The following is a 27,040-nucleotide window of genomic DNA, read 5'->3' on the forward strand; positions in this document are numbered from 1 at the left end:
CCAATTACTGAGGCTGAGGTAACGCATGTGCTGTCCTCCCCAGCATTATATAGTGTGGTTATTGCACACGTGCGAGAGCCACGGGGTGGGAGGAGAAGCGTTCCCATAGATGGCTTGAGGCAGCCCCCAAGGATCATTGGGTTGCAAAGATTTACAGGGGCTGCTTGTTCCACGTCGGCATTTTTTATTATTTTGAGTGTCACAGGAATCATTTTCAGTGGGTCTGCATGTGTATCAAAAAGTCATTCCCTTTGCAGACCTAATCCCCTGGTCTGTGAGGAATCCCTGGTCTCTCTAATGGACTGTGGAATTCTGAAATGGGTCAAAACCGTTTCACATGACTGTTGTGCTTTGAATTGAAGGCCAGCTTCGTGTTCTCTCCATGTGACTGTAGAGAAAGGCCTGTGGGTTTGGTCAGCGTTACTGTTCAGGCACACAGTTCGTCCTCTAGGGATGGAGCAGCCCTTGCTGTAGGGGTAAATTTCCCCAAATTCTGTCTCCCAGAGTGTGAAACGTGTGTGTGTAGATGAGTGGGAGCTGTGGGGGAGCTTGAGAGTGTAATTTACTGCTTGTTCAGCCGCTTTGAGGCTCCCCTTTAAGATGTGGGCCTGTTTTTTCTCTGGGCTTCAAACATCAGCCACGTCTTAGTTGGTGTATCAGTTCATCATTTACCTCGAACTTTGTGCCTCAGACACTCATATCTATTTGTTAACCCAATCACCTCTGACAATATTGTTTCTGACAGTAGTCCATTTTCCTGCCCTCACGGAAGCCATCACAATGGACATTCTGGAGATTACTCTGGCTGTAACGCAGCAGTGACCTGGGCCCCCCTTGGGGTGGGTTTACATTCTTCCGCAGCTCCCTCGGAGAAGGGAAGGGAGCTGATTATCACTGTTGTCCTCTCCCTTTTAGGCCTGGCAGTCATGCATTCCCAGAGCACCAATCAGCTCGACGTGGGGAACAACCCCCGTGTGGGCACCAAGCGCTACATGGCCCCTGAAGTTCTAGATGAAACCATCCAGGTGGATTGTTTTGATTCTTACAAGAGAGTCGATATTTGGGCTTTTGGACTTGTCTTGTGGGAAGTGGCCAGGCGGATGGTGAGCAACGGTAGGTACCTGATCTAACGTAATATAATATTGTCCTTGTTTAAGTCCTATTGATTCTGCTACCTTTAAGGGGGCAAAAAGACTGTTGAAGTTCACATTGTTCCTTGGCTCTTACCTGTGAAGCTGTTGGCACTTATATTTAATTTATGACTGGTAGGTGAAATGCAGTGGCATTGTATTTTCACTGAATAAGAGGACATGATGGTTTGAAAAAACAATATTTCTGATTTCAGTGTTTCTGGTTATATTTTGCTTGCTTGTTTGTTTTGTTGATTAGGTTCCACTTATGGGTGAGATCATTTGGTATTTGTTTTTTACCACTTGGCTTAAGAACAAACTGACAGTAACCGGAATGGAGGTGGGAGGGAATAATGGGGGGCAAAGAGGGAAGGGTTTTCAGGAACATGTATAAAGGACACATGGACAAAACCAGAGTGGGGTAGGTGGGATTAAGGGTGGGAAGTGGGGATGGCAGGGGTGAGGGGGCATGGTGGGGGGGAAATGGAGACAACTGTACTTGAACAACAATTTTAAAAAAGGTGGAAAGAGGGAAATATAAGATCTTAAATAGTATTTTCCACATAGTCTTGTAAATAATGTATTAATTAAGTAAAATACAAAGAGATTTGGAAGCCATTTCCAGAATCTAACAATTAATATTTTCCTGAGTTAAGTAGACCTACTGTGGTATCATTTCCCAATACAGTATTTGTAAGTCATTTTATTACATTGTACACCTTAAACATTTAACATAAGGTTTAACATAAGAATGTTCAAGTAAATTCAAGGGCGAATCCTGCTATTTTAGATATTTTTACTTAAGTTTAGATTGTTGAGAAAGGACCCAGGTTGTACATTCAGAATTCACTCTTTTGTAAGAAAGAGGCTGCAGTCTAACAGGCTGTAAGTGAAGTTTAAATACAAGAAACCTGCCCTGGTTGGTGTAGCTCAGTGGATTGAGTGCAGACCTGTGAACCAAAGGATCGCGGTTCGATTCCCAGTCGGGGCACATGCCTGGGTTACAGGCCAGTTCCCAGCAGGGGATGCACAAGAGGCAACCATACATTGATATTTCCCTTCCTTTCTCCTTCCCTTCCCCTCTGAAGATAAATAAATAAAATCTTTAAATAAATAAATAAATAAATAAGTACAGGAACCCCTGAATAGGGGGGCTTATGCTGCTACTCTTGCAAGTTAAATATTATGAAGTGGTCTCACCTGGGCAGTTGGGGAAGCATATGTCAATCATTTTTACTTGTACTGCCTACAGTAAGCTCTTAACTCTTGTCTTTCATGTATCCAAATTGGCTACAAATACATTGTTGAACTTCAAGTATGTTGTACTCTGGAAGCACTAAGTTACTCTTTCAAATTGCACATGCTCCGTGTACCCACAAAGTGGGTATTATAGCAGAAATCTTTTACATTGACTAAGTAAACCTCTTCACCACTGGAAATAACCTTCATGATTGGAAATCTAATTTCACAGAGGATGTGTCTGAAATTGTTCCAGGAAAACAGAAGACGGTGCCATACAACGATAATATTTCTTTCCAAAAGTTACTTCATCCTCCTGTGACCCATGGCACCTCGATTCGGAGTATGAGAGAAATAATGCGTGGTGTCTGTGACACCTCTGCGCTCCATCCCCTTCCGCTGACCTTGCAAGGATTGAGAGTCCTGGGGCAGTTGTAATGTTCGCGAACACTCAGGCGGAGAACAGGAGGTTTTGAGAGGGAAGCGATCAGGGTCACTTCAGCAGTTTCAGTGTGCAGTATGAAGATTGGCGTGTCTTCACAGTAGCTTTTTTTTTTTTTCCTGGCAGCAGAGTATTTGCTTTTAACAAACTCTCTAAGGATCTCAAAGCTCGCGTTTCAGATTAAACGTAAACATATGTGCATTGTAACCTGACAGCTCTTTTAAAGAACTTTTTTTTGATGGAGTCTTGAACATTTTTCTTGGTAATTATTTCTCAATCATTGGGAACTACTGCCCTGCATTTGGTGCCATTCAAGCGCCTTGAGAATTGTTTGCAACAGTGAGACTGTTTTGCTGATTTATAAGGGTCTGAACTTTGCCTGAAATTGCACATTGACTTTATTCTCCCCTCCCCCCCCCGCCTCGCCCCAATAATTCCTGAGCTCCTTGGAACTGCAAACCTCATTCTGATTAGGTAATCTTGACAGACATCTTAGAGGAGGATCAGTGTCATAGTAAACCATGTGATGGGGGAACTTGCCCCAAACTAAGAGAAAGCCAGTATTGCAGGGCCAGGGTGGTAGCAATCCAGCTGCGGGCGTGCTGGAGTGGTGAAGGCCGGGCTTGGCAGAAACTTGGGATTCGGGCTGTGCAAGAACCCACGTTGCAAACTAGGGTCCTGTGTCAGAGGCATAAACCCAAATGGCTCTGAAAGATTGGCTGCGATTAATGTTCGGTGTGAAATTAGAGTCATCAGTTTGAAGTGTAGCTCAGCACATGGTAGTTTGATCTGTCCTGTGTTTAACATGATTCTAAAAAAATGGTGAAGGGTAGAAAAGAATACTTTGGTTGTTTTTTTTTGGTTTATTGATCTCTCAATGTCATCAATTAAATTGTTTTCTGGTTCCTTAAGTTTTGTGGATTAAGCTTCTGCTCTGTGGTGGGATTTGATTTTTAAGGGGCGCTAAGGGTGTTCTGTGTCGCATTTGAAATCAGCTACTCTCCCTTGGCCATGACTTTGATATTTTCTTTCTGTTTTCTCAAGTCCCTTTTCTCCGTAAGTGTTCCTGTGCTCATATGCACACGTGTGCACACACACGCAGAGAAAATATTTAACCCTAAACTTGTGTTACATGCTGCTTGCAAACTTAACTTTATTAACATTAACATCTTAGGTATTACTACCCTGAAATAGAAACGAGTAGAGTAGGGAAAAGGAAAACTTTGCCCCTATATTCTAACATTCACGTTTCTTTTCACATCCTTATGCACATATTTTTGACTGAGTTATGGCAGTACAGGTACAATTCTGAATCATCCTTTCCATTTGTGTGCTTTTGTAATGTTGTTAAGTAGTCTGTTTCTCTTTTAAATGATATTTTATTAACCATTTCCATATTGTTAGACATCCTGTTTCGTCTATTTGTGGATTCTGTAGTAAACATCTTTGTTCATATAACTTTTTCATTTGCGGAATTAATTCTTCACTGAAAAAAAAAGTAGCTTTAATAGGTTAGAGCATATCAGTGTGTTTTCGGCCTGACACATACTGCCAAATTGCTGTCCATAAGAGTTGTACTACCCCCTGGCTGGTGTAGCTCAGTGGATTGAGCGTGGGCCTGCGAACCAGAGGATCATGGTTTGAGTCCCAGTCAGGGCACATACCTAGGTTACAGGCTAGTTCCCAGTGGGGGACACAGGAGAGGCAACCATACATTGATATTTCTCTCCTTTTCTCCTTCCCTTCCCATCTAAAGATAAAGAAATAAAATATTTTTAAAAAAGAGTTGTACTAATTCCCAATATCCCACTTGTCCCAGAGTACAATGTAGTATTTTGCTCTTTTTTTTTTTTTGCCAGCTTTAGGAACCATTATTAAAAGAATATGTATTTTTGAAATTATTGCATGTAAAATACATTTAAACATACGAATATCTTCAGAAGGTCATGATAATAACTGTGTGTCTTTTACATTCCTTGAGTCCATTATAAAAATTGATGACCAGATAGTGCTTCTGGAACAGTATGATCTTCAAGCGGCCCATGAATATAGACCTATGTTTTATTTTGTATTTTTATTGGAATTTTATATCTACTTGCTACTCATAATAAACTTTATATGCTGTTTCTAGGCTGGAAATAAGAGTTAAGTCCAATTCACATGTGATAATTTCTCAGTAGTGTTGTTTGGATTTAACTCTCCATGTTTAGTTTGACACTAAACCTGGATTGATGGGAAGGGAGTGGTTTTCTCGCCTTTACTGTGTGGGTTTTGTATATGAATTTAAGGCAGGGTTTGCTTGGGGCAGTGGTTCTTAATCTGGAGTGTGCATGAGAACCACACGGAGTGCTGGCTACCCCCACCCCCCGCCCCCTGAGCTTCTGATTCCGTAGGTCTAGGGCTGGACCGAGAATGTCAGTTTTGGACAGGGCCCCGGATGAGGCTGATGGTGCTGGGTCAGGCGCTGTACGCGGAGATCTCTTGTTGAAATACCAGCTCTGGCAGAAGTAAGGCCTGCGTGAGTGTGGTTGGTAGGGTAATAATGTGGGTGTAATAATTTGAACATTTCACCTAAAATGTCATGGGGTGTGCTTGAGTGTGGTATTGTTGTCTTACAGAGTTACATGCTTATGATTTTGTGAAAAAAGATTTTTTAATAAAAACCCGGTATAATTTGTGCCAGACCCTGTAGAGTATGTTACATCAATGTCACCCAGGCCAGGCCCCAGGGCAGTAAAGACTGCCCCAGGACATGCACAGAGCCTGTCCAAGCAGAATGTCCGTGACTTGTGTCCTGGTACTTTAGGTGAAACTGCATTCTCTTTCAGATTTCTAAGGGGTCCATTTCTCCCTTCAGAGAAAGGTGTTAGCGATTCTTTCTAGATCTTTGCTACTTCTCTTTTCCTCGTTTTATAGTTCTGCAGACAGCCTGTTCCTGGGTACCTGAGTTCAGTCCAGTGTGAGAAATAACTTTATGTGGGGAGTCCATATAGAAGTAGGGACATTGTAACTGTGGGCTCGTGCCATTTAGTTGTGGTCTGATCAGAAACATCTCCCAGTCCCTTCAAGCATCTTGAGTTCAGGAGTACTTTTCTTTGGAGCTTCCGTCAGAGGTGTTAGACCTTGTTTGGATCTCTGTATATTGAAACTCCATAGTTCTGGTGCTCTGATATTGTGGTCACCTGCTTCTGGATTTTAAAACTAAACAGAATAGTTTTTATTGTCCATCCTTAATGCATCTTTGCCGATAGCATAATCCAAGTAGCCTGAGCCTTTTCCTTTTATGGGGCTCACGTTCTACTGTATTTTTTAACACAAAGTTTCACTGTGATTCAAATCTCATAAAACTTCTCATTTCTGTGATAGCTACACTTCACTATTATCAATAACCCAGTTATTCTTGAAAGTGCCTGAAGAAAATTCAGTACTAGGGTTTCCATCAGAATATGCAGCAGAATTCTTGAAAAGGCAGTGTACCCAGATGGTACAGGCAAACACATTTAAAAAATAGGACAGACACATTCCTTCATCGTGTTTGGTTGCCTCGCAGAGTGCAATGTTTCCATCTTTCCTTTCTTTGTCTCCCCTTAGGGCAGAAGCACCTCGAGTGGCCACCTGTGAGAAGGAGGTTTGGGTAGAGCTTCCCCTGGGCCCCAGAGACAGGGAAATGTCACCATTCACAGGCTCTGAGATCACACCCTCTGATTGATAACATTCCTAAGTTTCATCATCCACAAAATATCAGTAGATAATAGTATCTACTTCAAAGAGTTCTGATGATTAGATGAGATAACATAGGTAAAGCGTCCCAATGCGTGTCTGGCACACCGTAAGTGCTCTGTGACTGTTCCGTCGGGAACAACGGGAGGATGGAGGCCACTCGTGCTAGCAGAGCTCAGCTGCCCTTTTCCCAGCTCTCCTTGTGCTAATCCTTCACTCCGTTACTGTGTTTCCCTCGGAGTGCCCACAGAGGGCTTTGTGGATACACTCCTATTTCACTGTTACTAGCTTTATTTTATGATGGAATCCAGTGTTAAAATGTGTCAAAAAGTATTTGTATCTTACAGAAAAATCTTTGCTTGGCTAAACTGTATCTCTTATTGGGGTGGGGACTAGGAAATACTTGTCAATAAGCTTGTGTTTGGCAATTTGGAAATTCTCAGAGCTTTGAAACCCAAAAACGTTTTTTATAACTTATTGGCAGGACACATGAACTGAGTTCGTTTAGCAGCTAGACTCACTCGGCCTGAGCTGACAGAAGTCTGTCCAGTGCCTTTATTTGCTTTAGTGTTACTGTTTAGTATTGCACTGCAGAAATGTGTTTGGTTGTGGAGTGTCTGTCCCTCTGACTCTGCTAGGGCGTCACGTAAAAGGTAGTGTGTGCCTCTTAATTACCTTTGTAAGGTGTGAAAAGCCCCAGGTTCTAAAAACACATCTACCTCAGGGGTTTGGATAGAGGATTCTGAACGTGTAATCAGTATTCACTTAACTGATATGTATTTAGTATCTGTACTTGACTAGGTCTAGTGTCCTGCTGTGGGAAGCAGTTAAGTAAAAAAACAAGAAATACTCAATTTAAAGGTGTTCATATTTTAGTTGAATACAGTACTATAACCTAATAATATAAGCCACTCTGGCTGCAGTGTACAAGGAGGTGACTGAGTTCAGGGAGCACAGTGGACCCTGTCCCCCGGCCTGGAGTTGTGGCAACAAGGTGAGAGAGTGTTCTCAGAAGGGGGAAGGCGTGACTGAGTCATAAGTGACAGGGATGGGAGCTACCCAGTTGGACAAGCTTGGGAGCCCGTGTGGGTGGAAAGGAGAAATAAAGTCAGACGGCGATGACCATCGGAGTTGTAAAGGTGTCGGACTGATGGGACTGTGAGTAACCCCAGTGGCTGAAGCCCCAGTGTGGGAGGCAAGACATTGGTGTGGAATGGCTGTTCCTGGACTTTGAGCACCAGCTGTCCCACGGGCAACGCCAAAGGCACACATTAGAGGAGGGACGTGATGAGCTTTTCACACGGTTTCTCCTAAAGACATGTTGCTGGAGGCAGAGGCAGGTGGGGGAGGGCAGGACTTGACGCAGGGAGACCCGTAGGTCCCAGATGCAGCTGTCGGGGGTAGAACGTGAGGCCAGGTCTGAGTAACGCCTGGGGAGGAATTGGAGGAAAGCCTTGTTTCTGGAGACTTGCAGTTTGGAGAGACCTCTCTGGCATGCTGTGTTCTTTGAAGCTCTATCTAGGGGCGTCCAACCTGCAGCCTGTGGGCTGTATGCATTGCAGGATGGCTCTGAATGCTGCCCGACACAAAATCGTAAATTTCCTTAAAACATTATGAGATTTTTCTGTGATTACGTGTCACAATGTATTTAATGTGTGGCCCAGAGACACCAAAAGGTTGGACACCCTCGGCTCTTGTTTATCTGTGTATCAGCTCCCTGATGTGCACGTCGAAGGTGTTGTCTCAGTCATAGCAGCTAGGGGGTTACTCAGAGCTGTGCCCCAAATTAATGGTAGGGCTCTTGTTTGGTAGAAATAGATTTGACACAGAGAAGAGAAAACTTGCTATTAGACATATGCCCAGGAAAAAAATGATTGTATAAATCAGATATGCGTGTCAAAAGTTGTGGGGGAGTAGGCGATGAGTCACTTCTCTGCTGTCTTTCTCATGGCCCCTTGAGTCACACGGCTGCTCTGCACGGAGGAGCAGGGCCTGGCTCGCTTCCTCCTGCCTTGACCACCACTGAAGAGCTCTTCCCACGTTCCTGTGTCCTTTGTACCACTCGTTTGGCACTCAAAGTGCTTTGTATTTATAGTTACTTTTCCAGGATTCACACTGTCCTCTGTGCTGGCTCGCAGTCTGGCAGCTGTTCATTGGGTGCTGTCTTTCAGAGTGTAGAGTTCACTGCGTTCTGGTACACCCAGTGGTTGTTCAGTACAGCCTGGCTACACCCAGTAGTTGTCACTTTCTGGCAGAAACAAGGAACAGTTAATAGGAACATCCTGCTTTAAGAGCACAAGTCATTTCACAGTCTGACCTTGACCTCCACTACCCAGGTGCACCTGATTTCAGCCATGGAGACGTACTTCCCTCCATCTTTCCAACTATGAGGATGAGAATCATTTGTAACTTCTTGTCTTTGCTCCTCTTCTACTCCCTCTTCCCTGCTCCTCCCCAAGACCCCCTCCCCCAAGATGTCCCCTCTCCTTTGTGGTTTCTCTTCCACACCCTCTTCCCTGCCCTGAAACTCATTATCTTTGTCGGTCCAATCCTTAGCTTCTGGAAAGATGACTTTAACTATGGTGACACCCAGTTGGTATCTGGTGCTTAATAAGCACACAGGTGTTTTCCTCTCTGAGACCTGCTGAGTACCATGCCCCACCCCTTCAGCCCGTCCCTACCTCTAATGCTAGTGTGCAGTCCATTTATTTTTTCTCATCCTCCTTTTCTATTTTCCTGCTCCTCATCACCCACATCACAACTTTTTCATTTTTGTATCTCTAGTGCCAGACACAACCTCTGGTGCACACAGTTCAGGGATCAAAATGGTTATTGAATAAATTTAGGAACGAACAAGTGAAAATAGAGTGAAGAGTTCTAATTTAGCTCTGCCTTTCAAAACATAGATTAAGTAGTGAAGTAAAAATTTTTGAGACTTTAAAAGTAAGATTTCAATTATCTTTAAAAAAGGGGGTGTGACAGGGCTTGTTCTCATTGTCCACTGGATGTTGAGCTCCTTGGAAACTGAGAACGTGCCTTGTACTTTTATCATCCGCAGTATTTAATATGGTGTCTCGCATGTAGTAGGCACAGAATGTACTTTATGTTGATTGGAATAATCGCTTTCCTTCACCAGAGGGAGTTTCAGGGGCTGCTAGAGTGTGATCCCAGGTGTCCTTTATGCTGGAGGAGCGTGACCAGTGTCAGAGGGAGGCAGTCAACGACTGACTGACGGTTGAAGAGGCGTGACTGAGGCCCAGGTGTAATCCGTTAAATGGTCTTTCTTTTTACACTTGACTCCTTTTGTTAAAACATGGGGCATTTTAATAAGGTTAAAATATGGTAAATATAAACATAAAGGAAAACTTCAGCTTTGTGTAGTAAAATTCATTGTTGGACATCAGTAGATTTTGTATTTTAAAAATCTAGTCATGCTTTTTTCTTTTGCATGTATAGAAAAATCTAACAAGCGTTACTGTTCACTTTTGCACAGTTCTTCTTCCCAAGCCAGCCAGGCAAATGACCCCAAATACTAGCTATGATGCTAGAATTTAAAAAAAAAAAATAATTAATCCAGGTTATGAAATATATTCTCTTTCAGAAAAATTGGAAGATGGGAAAGGCTATCTCTCTTATGTTTCCTGTGAATGAACGTGGCCCCTGAAAAGGTGTACATTATCTTGTGGGCCTATGTCCAGTTGTATTTTATGTGGTGCCTATTAGTACCCAGAAGAATGAGAATGTTTTTGTTTGAATGCTTCCTGGGTCCCTTACAAGAAAAGCACATAAGGTGTCAGAGGTGAGCCGTCCCAGGCATCTCCTGTGAGCAGTTGGTTTATGCCTCATATGGGCAGTTTATAATTGCCAGGAAAGGTTTTTAATCCAGTGACCAAAAATACATCATAAATGTGGTTATGCATTGTGGAAGGATTAATTAGATAATAGTATGAACTAGAAATTTACATAATAGAATGCATTCCATTTAAAAAATAAACTTAGTTGGATCTGTGAAGTTTAAGGAAAGAACCTACTAATTTTTTTAACAGATGCCCCTTATCATGGCTAACCTTTTGTGTAAACAGTTTTTATTTACATGGGGCATAGAAGAATGGGTTCTCACTCTTACGTAATTTAATTTCTTTGATAAATGAGAACCGAATTGAAGCTGTTCAGGCGGTTTGTTAGGAGCTAGCAAACTTTAATTACAACTTTCCTCACAGCCTATTCCTGTCTCCCCCCAACAGCCTGTTAGGTATTTAGGAACAGGAGAAAAGTTACATGGAGGAAGAAAGAAGGGCGGTGAACCAAGTAGTATGCAGTGTTGAAACCTTTTTGATGATGGAAGGAAAGTAGTAGATTTTCTTGGTTTCATCCGTATAAAAAGAATAATAAATTTTTTAATTCCAAACGATGAAGTTTTTTAAATTAAAAAATAGTTGACATACCACATTGTACTAGTATTGGGTGTACAACATAGTGATACAACATGTATGTACCTTACTGTGTGTCCGCCACGATATGCCTAGTAACTGTTTGTCACCGTGCAAAGTTGCGATGATATTACTGACTGTATCCCTGTGCTGCACACTACTTCATCCCTGTAACTTATTTTATAATGGGAAGTTTGTACTTCTTAATCTCCTTTACCCTTTTCACCCCTCCACCCATCTGTCTCCTCTCTAACAACCATCAGATTGTTCTCTGCATCTGTGAGTCTTCAGGGTTTTATTTTTTTTTTTAGATTCCAAATAAAAGTGAAATTACACTGTATTTGCCCTTCTGTCTCTGGCTTATTTTACTTAGCATAATACCCTGTAGGTCAATCCATGCTGTTGCAAATGGTAAGATTTTATCTTTTGTTGCTGAAAAATAATTCATTTGTGTGTGTGTGTGCATATGTATCTCCTGCATCCTAGATACCTAGATAACTTTCATATCTTGGCTTTGTAAATAATACTGAAATGAATATAGGAGTGTGTATATCTTTTCAAATAGTGTTATGGATTTCTTTGAATTAATACCTAGAAGTAGAATTTCTCAGGCATATGGTAGTTCTTTTCCAATGTTTTTGAGACCTCTATACTGTTTTCCATAGTGGCTGCATGCAGCATTTTACAATGCTGAGTGTTCCCTTATCTTACCAACACTTGTTAGTGGTGGACTTTTTGATAGCCAACACTTGTGTGAATCTGACAAGTGTGAGGTGCTATCTTGTTGCAGTTTTGATTTGCATTTTCTTGATGATTAGTGATGTTGAACATCTTATGTGTGTATTGGCCATCTGTGTGTCTTCTTCGGAGAAATGTCTTCATGTCCTCTGCCCATTGTTAAATTGGATTGTTCAGTTTTTTGATGTTGAGTTGTAGGCGTGATCCTTACAGGCTATATCATTTGCAAATATCTTCTCCATTTCAGCAGGTGCCTTTTTGCTTTGTTAATGTTTCTTTTGTGGTATGAAAACTTCTTAGTTTAATGTAGTTTAATTTGTTTATTTTTTTCCCTTATCCAAGGAGATATATGCAGAAAAATGTTGCTAAGAGTGATGTCACAGAGTTTACTGACTATGTGTTCTTGTAGGACTTTTATTGTTTGGGGTCTTACATTTAAGTCTTTAAACCATTTAGAGTTTATTCTTGTGTGTGGTATAAGAAAGTGATCTAGTTTTATTATTTTGCATGTGTTTGTCCAGTTTTCCCAACACCACTTATTGAAGAAACTGTGTTTACCCCATTGTGTATTCTTGCCTTCTTTGTTGTAGATTAATTGACCATATTGGCATGGTTTTATTTCTGGGCTTTCTATTCTATTCCATTGATCTATGCATGTGTCTTTTTATGCCAGTACCACATAGCCTTGTAGTATTTTTCTGATATCAGGTAGTGTGGTGGCTTCTACCTTGTTCTTTTTTCTCAATATTGCTTTGTCTGTTGAGGGTCTTGTTTTGGTTTCATATAACTTTTAGGACTATTTTTTTAAAATATTTTATTTATTTATCTTTAGAGGGGAAGGGAAGGAGAGAGGGAGAGAAACATCAATGTATGGTTGCCTTTCGTGCATCCCCTGCTGGGAGTTGGCCTGCAGGGAACTGGCCTGCAACCCAGGCATGTGCCCTGACTGGGAATCGAACCGCGATCGCCTGGTTCGCAGGTCTGCGCTCAATCCACTGAGCTACACCAGCCAGGGCTTTTAGGACTATTTTTTTCTAGTTCTGTGAAAAAATGTCATCGATATTTTAATATGGATTCCATTGAATCTGTACATTGCTTTGGGTAGTGTGGACATTTTAACAGTGTTAATCCTTCCAATTAGATACAGTATATACTCCCATTTATTTGTGTCAGCTTCAATTTCTTCAGTGTTTTACAGCTTTCTAAGTATAGGTTTTTTACCTGGGTGGTTAAATTTATTTGTAGGTATATTTATTCTTTTTGATGCAGTTGGAAACAACAGATTTCTGTATATTAGTTTGTAAACTGCCACTTTATCGAATTCATTTATTCTAATTCTTTCTTAGTGCAGTCTTTAGGGTTTTCTATATGTAGTATTATGTCACCGGCAAATAGTAACAGTTTTGCTTATTTTTCAATTTGGGTTCCTTTTGTTTCTCTTCCTTGTGTGATTCCTGTGACTAGGACTTCCGGTACCATATTGAAGAAAAGTGGTGAGAGTGGGCGTCTTTGTCTTGATCCTGATCTTAGAGGGGACGCTTTCAGTTTTCCACTCTAGAGTATGTTGTTAGCTGTGGCTTTGTCACGTACTAGCTTTATTATGTTGAGGCATATTCCCTTTATCATCCCCCCTTTGCTGAGCATTTTTTATCATAAATTGATGTAGAATTTTGTCAAATGCTTTTTTTTGCATCTGTGGAGATGATTTTAATTTTTATTCTTGGTCTTTTTAATGTGGTGTATCACGTTGATTTATTTGTGGATATTGAACCATCCTTGCAGCCCTGCAATAAATCCATCTGATCATGATGTAAGTTCCTTTTAATGTTCTGTTGAGTCCAGTTCACTAATATTTTGTTGAATACACACACACACACACACGTATATATTCATTCATTGGGACTATTGGCCTGTAATAGTCTTTTTTGTGTTTCTTTTTTTTTTTTGGTCTGGTCATATATTTGATGATTTCATAAAATGAGTTTGGAAAATTTCTTTCTATTGAAATTTTTGGAATAGTTTGAGAGAAGGGTAGGTATTAGCTTTTCTTTTAACATATGGTAGAATTTACCTGCGATCCTCTACTTTTCTTTGTTGGGAGTCTTTTTATTACTGATTCACTTTCATTACTTAGAGTTAGTCTGTTCAGGTTTTCCTTTTATTTTAATTCAGTCTTGGAATGTTGTACATTTTTATAAATTTATTCATTTCTTCTAGGTTGTCCGCAACTTGTTGCCATATAATTGTTTATAGTATTATTGTATGATCCCTTTGTATTTCTGTGCTGTCGTTTATAAGTTCAGTTTGGTTTCTNAAATCCATCTGATCATGATGTAAGTTCCTTTTAATGTTCTGTTGAGTCCAGTTCACTAATATTTTGTTGAATACACACACACACACACACACACGCATATATTCATTCATTGGGACTATTGGCCTGTAAAAGTCTTTTCTGTGTTTTTTTTTTGGGGGGGGGGGTCTGGTCATGTATTTGATGGTTTCATAAAATGAGTTTGGAAAATTTCTTTCTGTTGAAATTTTTGGAATAGTTTGAGAGAAGGGTAGGTATTAGCTTTTCTTTTAACATATGGTAGAATTTACCTGTGATCCTCTACTTTTCTTTGCTGGGAGTCTTTTTATTACTGATTCACTTTCATTACTTAGAGTTAGTCTGTTCAGGTTTTCCTTTTTTTTTTAAATTCAGTCTTGGAATGTTGTACATTTTTATAAATTTATTCATTTCTTCTAGGTTGTCCACAACTTGTTGCCATATAATTGTTTATAGTATTATTGTATGATCCCTTTGTATTTCTGTGCTGTCGTTTATAAGTTGAGTTTGGTTTCTGATTTTATATATTTGGTCCCTCTCTCTTTTTCCTTGATAAGTGTAACTAATAGTTTTATCTTTTCTATTTGTTAGTTTCTATTTAGTTTATTTGTTTTGTTTTTTATTATTTTCTTCCTTTGCTGACCCACCCATTGGTTGTTCAAGAAGTTGTTTGGTCTACACATATTTGTGTTTTTTTCCAGCTTTCTTCTTGTAATTGATTTCTAGTTTACTATCATTATGACTGGAAAATATACTTGATATGATTTCAGTCTTTTTTATTGAGGCAATTACTTATCTCCATTTCATGAGAGATTTTTTTCTATTTTTTCTTCTTTCTTCATTTGGAACATATTCCACTGTCTGATCATTTGGTTTGGCTTTGTGTTGGTTTCTATGAGTTAGAAACAGCTGTTTCTCTGAATCTTGAAGGAGTAGGCTTGTGTAGGACAGATTTCTGTGTCTATTGCATGTGCCAGGTGGTTTTGACAGGCCAGCTGGAGCCAAAGAGGGCGTGTGTGACACTGGGGCTTCCTGGGAAGATGGCGGGCTGGGGCTGCAGTGGTGTTGGCTGAGGTGGCTCAGGGCACCCTGTGGTGGCCTTACAGGCCAGCTGAGGCACCAGACTCAGCTTATGCCTGTGCTCTCTAGGTGGGAGGGGAATGTAAAAACTGTAACAGATATCTCAGATTCTGGAGAGTTTCTGCAGATCCCAGAGCATCCCCACAGTTCCCTACCCATTTGGCATGCACCTTGGAGTTAGTAAATTGATATTTTTTACATATAGTCCTATAGTCCGGGCGCCTTTTAAATCAGTTTTATTGCTGTGTCCCAGAGCAGGTGAATCTGCCCATGTGGCCCCTCAGTGATAATTCCTTCTTAGGTCACCCTGTCTGGTAGAATTCCCCCGGTGACTGTATCTCTGGCTCCCACTTTTCTCTTGGTGGTTCCTTACTCATTTGTTGCACAGAAACTGTTCAATCAGCCCTTAGCTGTTCTTCAGGAGGAATTGCTCTACATGTAGGTATATGTTCAATGTGTTTATAGGAGGTGGTGAGTTTCGGGTCTCTATGCAACTATCTTGGATTCTCCCACCATCTTGAAATGATGTTTTAAAATTTTCTATTTATGGAGTTACTCCTCCTTGTGAAAATTAAGTTGATGTAATTTTGCTGGAGAAACAAGGTCTCTAAGGCATTAAAACAGAAGCTAAAATGAACTACTTTCATATTTGCTTCAGAGTAAAGGAGAGTTTATCCTTTTTAATCATTTCTGTTTCCCAAATGACTATCCTTGTCTACATTTTGTGCTTCAATCTGAGAGTAAATAATCGAGCTATCAGCAAGCTGTATCTGGCAGTTAGCAGGCATTCAATCTACATAGAATGAATGAATGAGGAAATTCATAATTTGTGTTAATTCTTTACATTCTCTGAATAGGAGGAATTATTTTATAGCATGGATGTTTTTCCTAATCATAACAAAAAGGGATATTTCAGTGTTCTTGGATTATTTGTTTGCCTGTAACTCTAGTTTGTGGACAACTTTTTATTTCTATTTTGATCTTAAACTACTAGATTCGTGTCTGAATATGTTATGTCTTTATTTTGATCACCAAAGGAATTTTTGTCTTGGGTCTTCTTTGCCCTGTTAGGTATTACAGAGCTGTTTATGTACACTCTTGGAGCATTTTATTAATAATTATAAATGTTGGGTTGCCCAAAATGTCCATATGGTTTTTCCATAAAAGGCACATTTTTCATTTTCACCAGTAACTTTATGATTTGGATATTTTGAGTATGTTGGCTATCTCCCATGTAGTATAATGTTGATTGTTCTTAGTTAATGTCTTGGTTAGATCACTGTCAACTTCAGCTGGTCTACCTGACCATGGAGCATCGTCCAGCTACAAATCTCCAGTCTGAAACTTCTTTCTGAAACAAACCTCTTTTGACATGTTAGATGAGTCACAGCACCTTCTCCATATACTGCACAAATCTTTTTTGTGTGTGTTTCAGTTGTGTTTTTACATTTTTTGAAATGATAAAGCATAATATGCTGCACATGTTGCAAATATGCTGCAAATTTCCTTCCATCTTCAATATTGAAATCACTACACAAAAATTCACCAATTTTGATTTTTTAATCTTTAATTAATTTTTTTAAATTACCATTTAGCCTCCTTATATACCTCCCCCCTTCAACAATCAGCACACTGTTGTTCAATCCGAGATTCCTTTTTTCCTTTTTGCTCAGTTCTTCCACTCCCTAACTTCCCCCCAACCTCCAGGTGTCATTTGCTCTCTATCTGTGAGTTCATCTATTGATGGGCACTTGGGCTGCTTCCATATCTTGGCAATTGTAAATAACACTGCAATGAATATAGGGGTGCTTGTATTTTTTCAAATTAGTGTTTTGGGTGCCTTTGGATATATTCCTAGAAGTGGGGACACTGGGTCAAAAGGCAGATCCACCTTTAATATTTTGAGGTATCTCCATACTGCTTTTCACAGTAGCCATACCAGTCTGCATTCAGACCAATAGGGCAAAAGGGTTTCCCTTTCTCCACATCCTCACCAGCACTTGTTGTTTATTGATTTATTGATGATAGCTGTTCTGACAGGTGTGAGGTGATATCTCATCATGGTTTTAATTTGCATTTCTCTAAGGATTAGTGACATTGAACATCTTTTTGTGTCTATTGACCATCTGTGTGTTCTCTTTCAAGAAGTGTGTATTCACACCCTTTGCTCATTTTTTAATTGAGTTGTTTGGGGTTTAGGCATGTTTTGTAAATACTTTATATGTTGGATATTAACCCCTTATCAGATGTATTGGTGAATATGTTCTCCCATTCTGTGGGTTGTCTTTTTATTTTCTTGATGATTTCCTTTACGTGCAAAACTTTTTAATTTGATGTAGTCCCATTTTTTTCTTTTGTTTACCCCGCCTGGAGAGAGATATCCAATAAAAAAATTGCTATGAGTAATGTCTGAGATTTTGCTGCCTATGTTTTCTTCTAAGACTTTTATGGGTTTGGGTCTAACAGTTAAGTCTTTGATCCATTTTGAATTTATTCTTGTGTGTGGTGTAAGAAGATTTCATCTTTCTACACATATATGTCCAATTTTCCCAACACCATTTATTGAATAAAGTATCTTTAGCCCATTGTATGTACTTGCTTCCTCCGTTGAATATTAATTGACTGTAAGGGTGTGAGTCTGTTCGTGGGTTCTGTATTCTGTTCCATTGATCTCTGTGTCTGTTTTTATGCAAGTACCAGGCTGTTTTTGATTACTATGACCTTAGAGTATAGTTTGATATTAGGTGGTATGAGTCCTCCAGCTTTGTTCTTCTTTCTCAGGATTGCTGTCACTATGAGGGGCCTTTTTGGTTACATATAAATTTTTAGAATATTTGCTCTAGTTCTGTGAAATATGTCTTTGGAATCTTGATAGGAATTGCATTAAATCTCTAGATTGCTTTGGGTAGTATGGGCATTTTAATGATGTTAATTCTTCCTATCCATGAACATGATACATATTTCCACTTATTTGTATCTTCTTCAGTTTCTTTTTTCAGTGTCTATAACTTACCATGTACAGGTCTTTTACATCCTTGATTAGATTTATTCCTAGGTATTTTATTCTTTGAGTCAATCGTGAATGGGACTGTTTACTTAATTTCCTTTTCTGTTAGTTTGTTGTTGGATAATAAAAATGCAACTGATTTCTGAATACTAATATTGTATCCTGCTACTTTGCTGAATTCATTTATTGAAAGATTCCTTGGTGGAATCTTTGGGGTTCTCTATGTACAGTATGATGTCATCTGCAAATGAGACCGTTTTACATCTTCCTTTCCAGTTTGGATGCCCTTTATTTCTTTTTCTTGTCTGATTGCTGTGGCTAGGACATCCAGTACTATGTGGAATAAGTGAAGTAAAAGCAGACATCCTGTCTTGTTCCCAGTCTTAAGGGGAATGTAGTTTTTGCACGTGGGTATAATGCCGGCAGTGATTTTGTCATGTATGGCCCTTATTGTGTTGGGGTATATTCCCTCTGTTCCTACTTTGCTAAGGGTTTTTATCATAAATGCATGGTGGGTTTTATTAAAAGCTATCTCTGCATCTACTGATGCGATTATGTGGCTTTTATCCTTCCTTTTGTTTATGTGGTGTATCAGATTTATTGATTTGCTGATGTACCAACCTTGCATTCTTGGAATAAACCCCACTTGATCATGGTATATGATCTTTCTGATGCATTGCTGTATTTGGTTTCCTAATATTTTGTTGGGAATTTTTGCATCTATGTTCATTATGGATATTGGACTATAATTTTTTTTGTTGTAGTATCTTTATCTGTTGTTGGAATTAGGAAAATGTTGGCCTTGTAAAATGAGTTTGGAAGTGTTCCCGTCTCTTGAATTTTATGAAATACTTTGAGAAGGAGTTTGTTAGTTCTCAGCATGTTTGGTAAAATTCCCCTGTGAAGCCATCCAGTCCAGAGCTTTGTTTGTTGGGTGTTTTTTGATTACTGCATCAATTTCACTTGGTGTAATCTATTTATTGAGATTCTCTGTTTCTTCTTGGTTCAGTCTTGGAAGACTGTATGTTTCTAGAAATTTATGCATCATCTAGGTTGTTCCATTTGTTGGCATATAGTTATTCATCATATTTTCTTATGATCCTTTGTATTTCTTTGGTGTCAGTTGTTATTTCTCTTCTTTCATTTCTGATTTTATTTATTTGGGCCCTCTCTCTTTTTCTCTTGATGATTCTGGTTAAAGATTTGTCAATCTTGTTTACCTTTCCAAGGAACCAGGTCTTGGATTCATTGATCTTTTCTATGCTTGTTTTAGACTCTGTTTTTCATTTACTTCTGCTCTGATCTTTATTATTTCCTTCATTCTACTCACTTTGGGCTTTGTTTGTTGTTCTCTTTCAAGTTCCTTTAAGTGTAGAATGAGGTAGTTTATTTGACCTTTCTCTTGTTTTTTGAGACAGGCCTGTAATGCTATGAGTTCCCCTCTTAGGGTTGCTTTCCCAGTGTCCCACAGATTTTGACTTGTTATGTCCTCATGTCCATTTGAGTCAATGTATCTTTTGAATTCTTCCTTGATCTCATTATTGACCCATTCACTATGTAATGACATTGTTATTTAGCTTCCATGTCTTTGCATGTTCTCATTGTTCTTCTTGTCATTTGATTTCTAGTTTCATAGCATTGTGCTTAGAGAAGGTGCTTGAGATGATTTCAGTCTTCTTCTTAAATTGATTAAGACTTGTTTTGTGTCCTAGCATGTAGTCTATCCTAGAAAATGTGCCACTGTACTTGAAAAGTACGTATATTCTGCTGCTTTTGGGTGAAGTGCTCTGAAGATATCTATTAAATCCATTTGATCTAGTGTTGTCATTTAAGGCTGCTGTCTCCATGTTGATTTTCTGCCTGGAAGATCTATCCATTGAAGTCAGTGGGGTGTTAAAATACCCAATTATGACAGGATTTCTGTTGATCTGCTTCTTTATGTCTGTCAAGATTTGTTTAACATATTTAGGTTCTCCTTTGTCGGTGCTCCTAGTAAATGTTTACTAGGGTTATATCATCTTGACGGATTGGATTGTTCCCTTTATCCTTATATAATATCCTTCTTTGTCTCTTACTGGAGCCTTGGTTTTAAAGTCTATTTTGTCTGATATAAGTACTACTACCCCAGCTTTTTTTTTCTTTTCCAGTTGCATAAATATCTTCTTCCAGCTTTGTCCTTTTAGTCTGTTTGTATCTTTCAATCTGAGACAGGTCTTTTGGAGGCAGCACATATATGGGTCTTGTTCTCTTATCAATTCAGCTACCCTATGTCTTTTGGTTGGATCATTTACATTTAAGATGATTATTAATAGATACTTAGGTAGAACCATTTCAGTATTAGACTGTTTTCCTCTTTTTTTCATCTTATTAAAGCAAGCCCTTTAACATGTGTAGCAATATTGGGTTTGTGTTATCAAATTCCTTTAGCTTTTCTTGTCTGGGAAGCTCCTTATTTCTCCTTTGATTTCAAATGATAATCTTGCTGGCCGAAGTAGCCTTGGTTGTAGGTCCTTGCTTTTCGTCACCTTGAATATTTCACACCACTCCCTCCTGACCTGAATTGTTTCTGTTGAATAATCAGATGACAGCTCCGTTGATGCTCCCTTGTGGGGTTACTACCTGCTTTCCTCTTGAAGCTTTTCAGATTTTCTCCTTGGCTGTTTGCCTTGTCATTTTAATTATGATGTCTCTTTGTGTAGACCTCTTTGGGTCCCACTTGTGTGGGATTCTCTGAGCTTCCTGGACATGTGTGACTTCTTCCTTTACCAGATTAGGGAAATTTTCAGTCATTATTTCTTCAAAAAGTCTCTTGATCCCTTGCTCGCTGTTTTCTTTTTGGTATTCCCATCACATGGATGTTGTTATGCTTCATTTGTCCAAAATGTTTCATAAGCTCTCCTTATTTTTTTAAATTCTTTTTTCTTTTGCTGCTCTGCCTGATTGTTTTTTTCTGCCTTGTCTTCCAGAACACCGATTTGATCCTCTGCTTCATCTAACCTACTGTTTATTCCTTTCAGTGTATTATTTATTTCCGATATTACATTCTTTATTTCTTAGTGGTCCTTTATTATGGTTTTTATGTCTTTGTTTCATGCTGTTGCGTATCCTTGTGGTCATTACTCTAAACTCTATCTGATAAATTGCTTGACTCCATTTCATCTACTCCTGGAGAATTCTCTTGTTCTTTCTTTTGGGGTCTGTTTCTTTGTCTTCCCATTTTGGCTGCTTCTTTGCGTATTTGTTAATCTAATCAAACTTTAGTTAGCAGCCAGGCTTACCCACCACAGGGTGGGGCAGAGTAATTCCTGCCCGTGAGGCTACTGCTTCCCCTCGGGCTGATACTACCTGAGAAGGATGGTCTCTGCAGTATGGGGAATGACTCAGGACAGGGATCCTGGTGGCTGTTTCTTCAGTTCTCTCCCCAGAGCCATCATCCCCAGACTCTCCTCAAGTGTCTCTAGTCCACTCTGCCCTCCCTCTGCCAGAGCCTAGGGTAAATGGCTACAAAGGAAACTTTGTGCATTGGCCCTTTAAGAACTTCTCTGCGTCACTGGCCATCTCTCCCTGGCAAACAAAATACTGCTGCTTTTCACAGCTGGGTGTTATCTGGGTTGTTTTCTGGCTCTGTTGCTGTAGTCTGGGGACCCCAGCTTGGGGTTTAGACTCTACATTTCAGAGAACCCCCCTGACTGCTGAAATATCCCTCCGGCGCCTCATCTCCTGCCCGTAGGAGTCCAGCCAGCTTTCTCACATCCCCATACTCCCTACCAGTCACTTTGCGGTGAAGTGGTTTCTTCTGTCTGTCCATTGTTACCTTGATAAGTTTTGTTTTTAATGCATGCTGATATGACAGCTGTCACCATACAACCTAACAAAATTGTTTCGAATGAAATTAAAAACAACTAAGTGTGGTACTAAAGCTATCTTACAGAGAAATACAACTGAAAATGTTGGCCAGCCTGATACATGAGAATTAGTCACATTTTCTTTTAATAATTATTTTCCTCCAATTTCTCTGCAGAGCCTTGTCCTCTACTTGTTTTAAGACCTACCTGTAGCTTTTAGAATCACCTTAAAGTATAAGCATGGTGATGGGGAAGGTGACCAGTACTTTTTCTGTCACATTATAATGTGACATTCATCAGTAAAAACCCTGCAGGAACCTCTACTCTTTGAGTCAACACAGTTTTTATCCATGTGTGCAGGTATTGTGGAAGATTACAAGCCACCATTCTATGATGTGGTTCCCAATGACCCAAGTTTCGAAGATATGAGGAAGGTGGTCTGTGTGGATCAACAGAGGCCAAACATACCCAACAGATGGTTCTCGGACCCGGTAAGATTGCCACCTGCTTGGCACCACAGCTGTCCTCAGCTGTTTGCTTGCTCTCGGGTTCCAGCTGGTGTGGTTCTTAAGTGGTCTGCCTCAACTCAACGATCTATTACTTTCTTTCCCTATTTTATGCAGAAGATCTTTAGACTTCATTGAGTAGCTTCAGAAAATTGTTTCTTTCTTGAAGGAGCCATAACTTATTGATCTTGCTAATGAACGAAAATATTCCAAAGAATTTCTACTACTGATTAGCTCCAGTAATTGAGAATCTCATTATTATACCAGCCCTAGGACTGCAGTCCCAAGTGTAAACTAAGTCACTGTGTGATGTTTTTAACCTTTTTCCCATCTCTGCATATGTGAAATTCTAAACATAAGTTGTTCAGTGCTGAACATCCTTATGTTGCTCTTTAGGAGCAAATCTAAGACATTGAGAAATGACCCTTTCTGTACATTTCCGTGTTAACTCTATGTCAGCATGGCCATTTTTACCACCCATAAAACCATCAAGGGGTAGCCTGGCCTATGTAAGTGACCCGATACAGTCATTCGGTGGTATTAGGGAACCAAAGGACAGATGTGATGAAACTCAAGAGTGGCTTCTTTGTCTCTGGTTGGGGCCCTGATGATTTGTTTTAAAACAATGGCAGTGACACCGTTGAACTTCATATGGCCTACAGAGTTCTGCAAAATGGCTGATAGATCTTCCCAGCTTCTCTGCCTCCTCACCACCCCCCGCAAAAAACAAAACCCCCACTTTGTCACTGTGGTATTTGTTTCTTCTCTCCTCAGACATTAACTTCTCTGGCCAAGCTGATGAAAGAATGCTGGTATCAAAATCCGTCTGCAAGACTCACAGCCCTGCGTATCAAAAAGACTTTGACCAAAATTGATAATTCCTTAGACAAATTGAAAACTGACTGTTGACATTTTCATGGTCTCAAGAAGGAAGATTTGACATTGTTGTCATTGTCCAGCTCGGACCTAAGGCTGGCCGGACTGCTCATCGGAACAGAGGACATCTGTCTCCCTCCCCAAATGACTGCTTTGACAAGGCCAACATCTTACCCAGCCACGTGTTGGGGAGACACCAAAACCACCCTAACCTCGCTCAATGACTGTGAACTGGGCATTTCACAACTGTTCACACTGCAGAGACTAATGGACAGACACGGTTGCAAAGGTAGGGAACTGGAGGAACACAGAGAAATCCTAAGAGAGATCTGGGCATTAAGACAGTGGCTTTGCATATCTTTCACAAGTCTCCTAGACACTCCCCACGGGAAACTCAAGGAGGTGGTGAATTTTCAATCAGCAATATTGCCTGTGCTTCTCTTCTTTATTGCACTAGGAATTCTTTGCATTCCTTACTTGCACTGTTACTCTTAATTTTAAAGACCCATCTTGCCAAAACGTTGGCTGCGTACTCCACTGGTCTGTCTTGGATAATAGGAATTCAATTTGGCAAAACAAAATGTAATGTCAGACTTTGCTGCATTTTACACGTGCTGATGTTTACAATGATGCTGAACATTAGGAATTGTTTATACACAACTTTGCAAATTATTTATTACTTGTGCACTTAGCAGTTTTTACAAAACTGCTTTGTGCATATGTTAAAGCTTATTTTTATGTGGTCTTATGATTTTATTACCGAAATGTTTTTAACACTATACTCTGAAACGGACATTTTTCTTTTATTATCAGTTAAATTCACATTTTAAGTGCTTCACATTTGTATGTGTGTAGACTGTAACTTTTTTCAGTTTCTCTGCAGAACGTATTTAGCCATTACCCATGTGACACCACTGAATATATTACTGATTTAGAAGCAAAGATTTCAGTAGAATTTTAGTCCTGAACGCTGTGGGGAAAATGCATTTTCTTCGGAATTATCCATTATGTGCATTTAAACTCTGCCAGAAAAAAAATAACTATTTTGTTTTAATCTACTTTTTGTATTTAGTAGTTATTTGTATAAATTAAATAAAATGTTTTCAAGTCAAAAAGTGAATTTTCAGTGTTTAAAAAAGATCTACATAATGTAGAGCCTTTTCTTATGGGAATAATAGAAAAACATCATAAATTGAATTTGCTTTTCAAGTGTACTAATGAACTTGAGGGTGTTATGAGGACGTCTTCCAGCTTGAATCTTGTATCAGATAATTTGGATTTTGTTTTAATTTTTTGTTGTGAGGTTTTTTTCTTGGTCAATTTCCCCAACTTTGGAGTGAGGGTAACAGATCTGACCGTCCTGCTTTCCTCACAAGATGATCTTGAGTATAAGTAGGAGGAAGAGGTCAAAGCATTTTGTTTAGCATATGGCCGTGTGTGAGTGGAAAGCAGCCGTACGTATCTCACCTGGCTGTTTGAACAGAGTCCCGTGTTGGCTTTTTTCCGCTTAATCTGTTCAAGGAGATTGACAAGGTAGGGGTTAGAGCAGCCCCTAAAGAGAAGAGGTGTGAAGATTCTGGAATGTTCTCCAGAGGTAATTAATAATACATTTATTTAGAGGTTGTGTATTAAGGTCGTGTTTAACTTTTTTAAATTTGTGGTAAAATACACATAACTTAAAATTTTTCATCTTAATCATTTGCTGCAGTTTGACACGTATAATGCATACCCACATTTTTGGCCCAAACTTTCAGGAAAAAATCTTTCATTTTAATTTTTTAATTCATTTATTTATATTTAGATACTTTTTTGGTATTATAAAGGAGTTTTAGCATTTATTTTTGAACAAATTATGGTAGGAGAAATTTTCTGTAACAAATAATTATAAAACACAAGAACATATACAAGGTATTTCAGGTACTACCCACGTATAATACACATCTTTATTTTTACCTCAAAAATTTGAGCAAAAAAAGTGCTCATTGTACATGCAAATTTGGGCAGAATACAGTAAGTGTACAACTTGATGTACAACTTGCTGCCCGTCACCATCTACCCCCAGAACGCTTCATCTTGCAAAACTGAAACTATACCTATTAAACAGAAGTTCCCTGTTCCACAGCCTCCGTCCCTGGCAGCTCTCATTCTACTTTCTGTCTCTATGAGTTCACCTCGTACCTCATAGAAGTGGAGTCATGCAGTATTTGCCCTTTAATGGGAGACTGGCTTATTGCACTTTAGCATAATGTCCTCAAGGCTCATCCTATGGTAACATATGCCAGAATTTACTTCCTTTTTATAGCTGATAATATTCCACTGTAGATATAAACAGCATTTTGTTTATTCCTTCTTCTAATGATGGATATTGAGCTCCTTCCTCCTTTTCAGCTGTGGTGAATAATGCTGCCATGAACCTGGGTGTATAATTGAGTTTTTGCTGTCAATTCTTTTGGCCATAGACCCAAAGGTAGGGTGGAATCCCATTGAACTTTCATTGAAGTATTATATATGTAAAAGTATATGTATATAGAAGTATTTATACATCAAGGACAGCTTGATGTATTTTTATCAGACTTTTTAATTGGTTGCTCCCCGATCAAGCAGCAGAACTTTGGCTTCTCTAGAGTGTTGGCGTCATGGCAGCACGAGTCACTTCTTTTTTCTCTCCCTTTTGATTTGTAACCAACTGGACGTTCATTACAGAACAAAAGAGCCTCTGCACGTTACACCAGGACCCCTGGCGGTTTTCACCCACATAATACGCCTGAAAGTGGGTGGATCAGACCTCAGAGGAGGGAGAATGTCTGTGGATCCACAGGATTTGCTGAGCCTCCCAGCCCCCTCATGCCCTAATCAGGAAAAGGGGAACCGGGAGAGCGCCAAACTGGCCAGACACCCTCGGGAGACGGATTTTGCAGAGATCCGCCAGTGTGGCAGGAGAGCATGGCATGCAGTAGAGGGAGACAGAACCCGGTTTGGAGGCAGAGGAGAGGGCGGAATGGACGGAGGCGCCCCCTTCCCCAAGGATGCATTGTGGAGCACTGGGCGTTTATTGCTGTTAGCCTCTACCCCTTTGCCAGAGGAGGTGGCAGTGCAAGTGGCCTGGTGGCATGAGTTGCAGCTGGAGGGACCTGTTTCTCTCTAGCAATACCTGTGTTACTGAGGAGGACTCTGCGGGGCATTGGGAGTGCAGGGAAATTTGGAATTTCAGCAGGAGGTTCACCCACAGACCTCCGGGAGTACCCACTCAAGGACCCTTCCGTTGAGCTGTGGGTACCCCCAAAGCCTCAGGCACAAAGTCTATACCTCCCAACACGCTGCTGCCAGCCCTCTCTGTCCTCTCTCAGGGAGCAGCCCTGAGAGCCTGCTCAGGTAAGAGAAACCTAAACCTTGAGCTATAGCACCACCTTCTGGAGTACAAAAAAAAAAAAGGTTTTTAATTGCCAGCCTTTTGAACTATAAAAGCCAAAGTAAACAAATCCTTCACGAAGGAAAACGTCCACTACTTTAAGTGTAAAAGCAGAAGTGGATATCGTCTAACACGAAAATAACCAAAGCATGACTTTTGGTCTAGGTGGCAGAGTAGGGAAATACTGTACTCATCTCCTCTCACAGCCACATCGAAATTACAACTAAGTTATAGAACAACCGACATTGAGAACCATGTAAAGACTAGCTGAACAGAAGTCCTTTATATC

The 27,040-nt window shown here is 39.9% G+C and overlaps 1 protein-coding gene across 1 annotated transcript in view; it reads left to right on the forward strand.

Annotated features, from left to right (window-relative positions):
* The window catches only part of ACVR1 (activin A receptor type 1), a 140,584-nt gene extending 116,127 nt beyond the window's left edge, over positions 1 to 24,457 (forward strand). The window contains exons 9-11 of the mRNA XM_037044671.1: positions 916 to 1,113; positions 22,321 to 22,451; positions 23,241 to 24,457. Of these exons, the coding sequence (XP_036900566.1) occupies positions 916 to 1,113; positions 22,321 to 22,451; positions 23,241 to 23,375 (464 nt within the window). The 3' untranslated portion in view covers positions 23,376 to 24,457. The remainder of the gene's footprint in view (positions 1 to 915; positions 1,114 to 22,320; positions 22,452 to 23,240) is intronic.
* Positions 24,458 to 27,040: the final 2,583 nt, after the last annotated feature.

The sequence above is a fragment of the Sturnira hondurensis genome, unplaced genomic scaffold (genome assembly GCF_014824575.4).
Source record: "Sturnira hondurensis isolate 20B ecotype Veracruz unplaced genomic scaffold, ASM1482457v3 Scaffold0004136, whole genome shotgun sequence".
In the NCBI taxonomy this organism is placed as follows: domain Eukaryota; kingdom Metazoa; phylum Chordata; class Mammalia; order Chiroptera; family Phyllostomidae; genus Sturnira; species Sturnira hondurensis.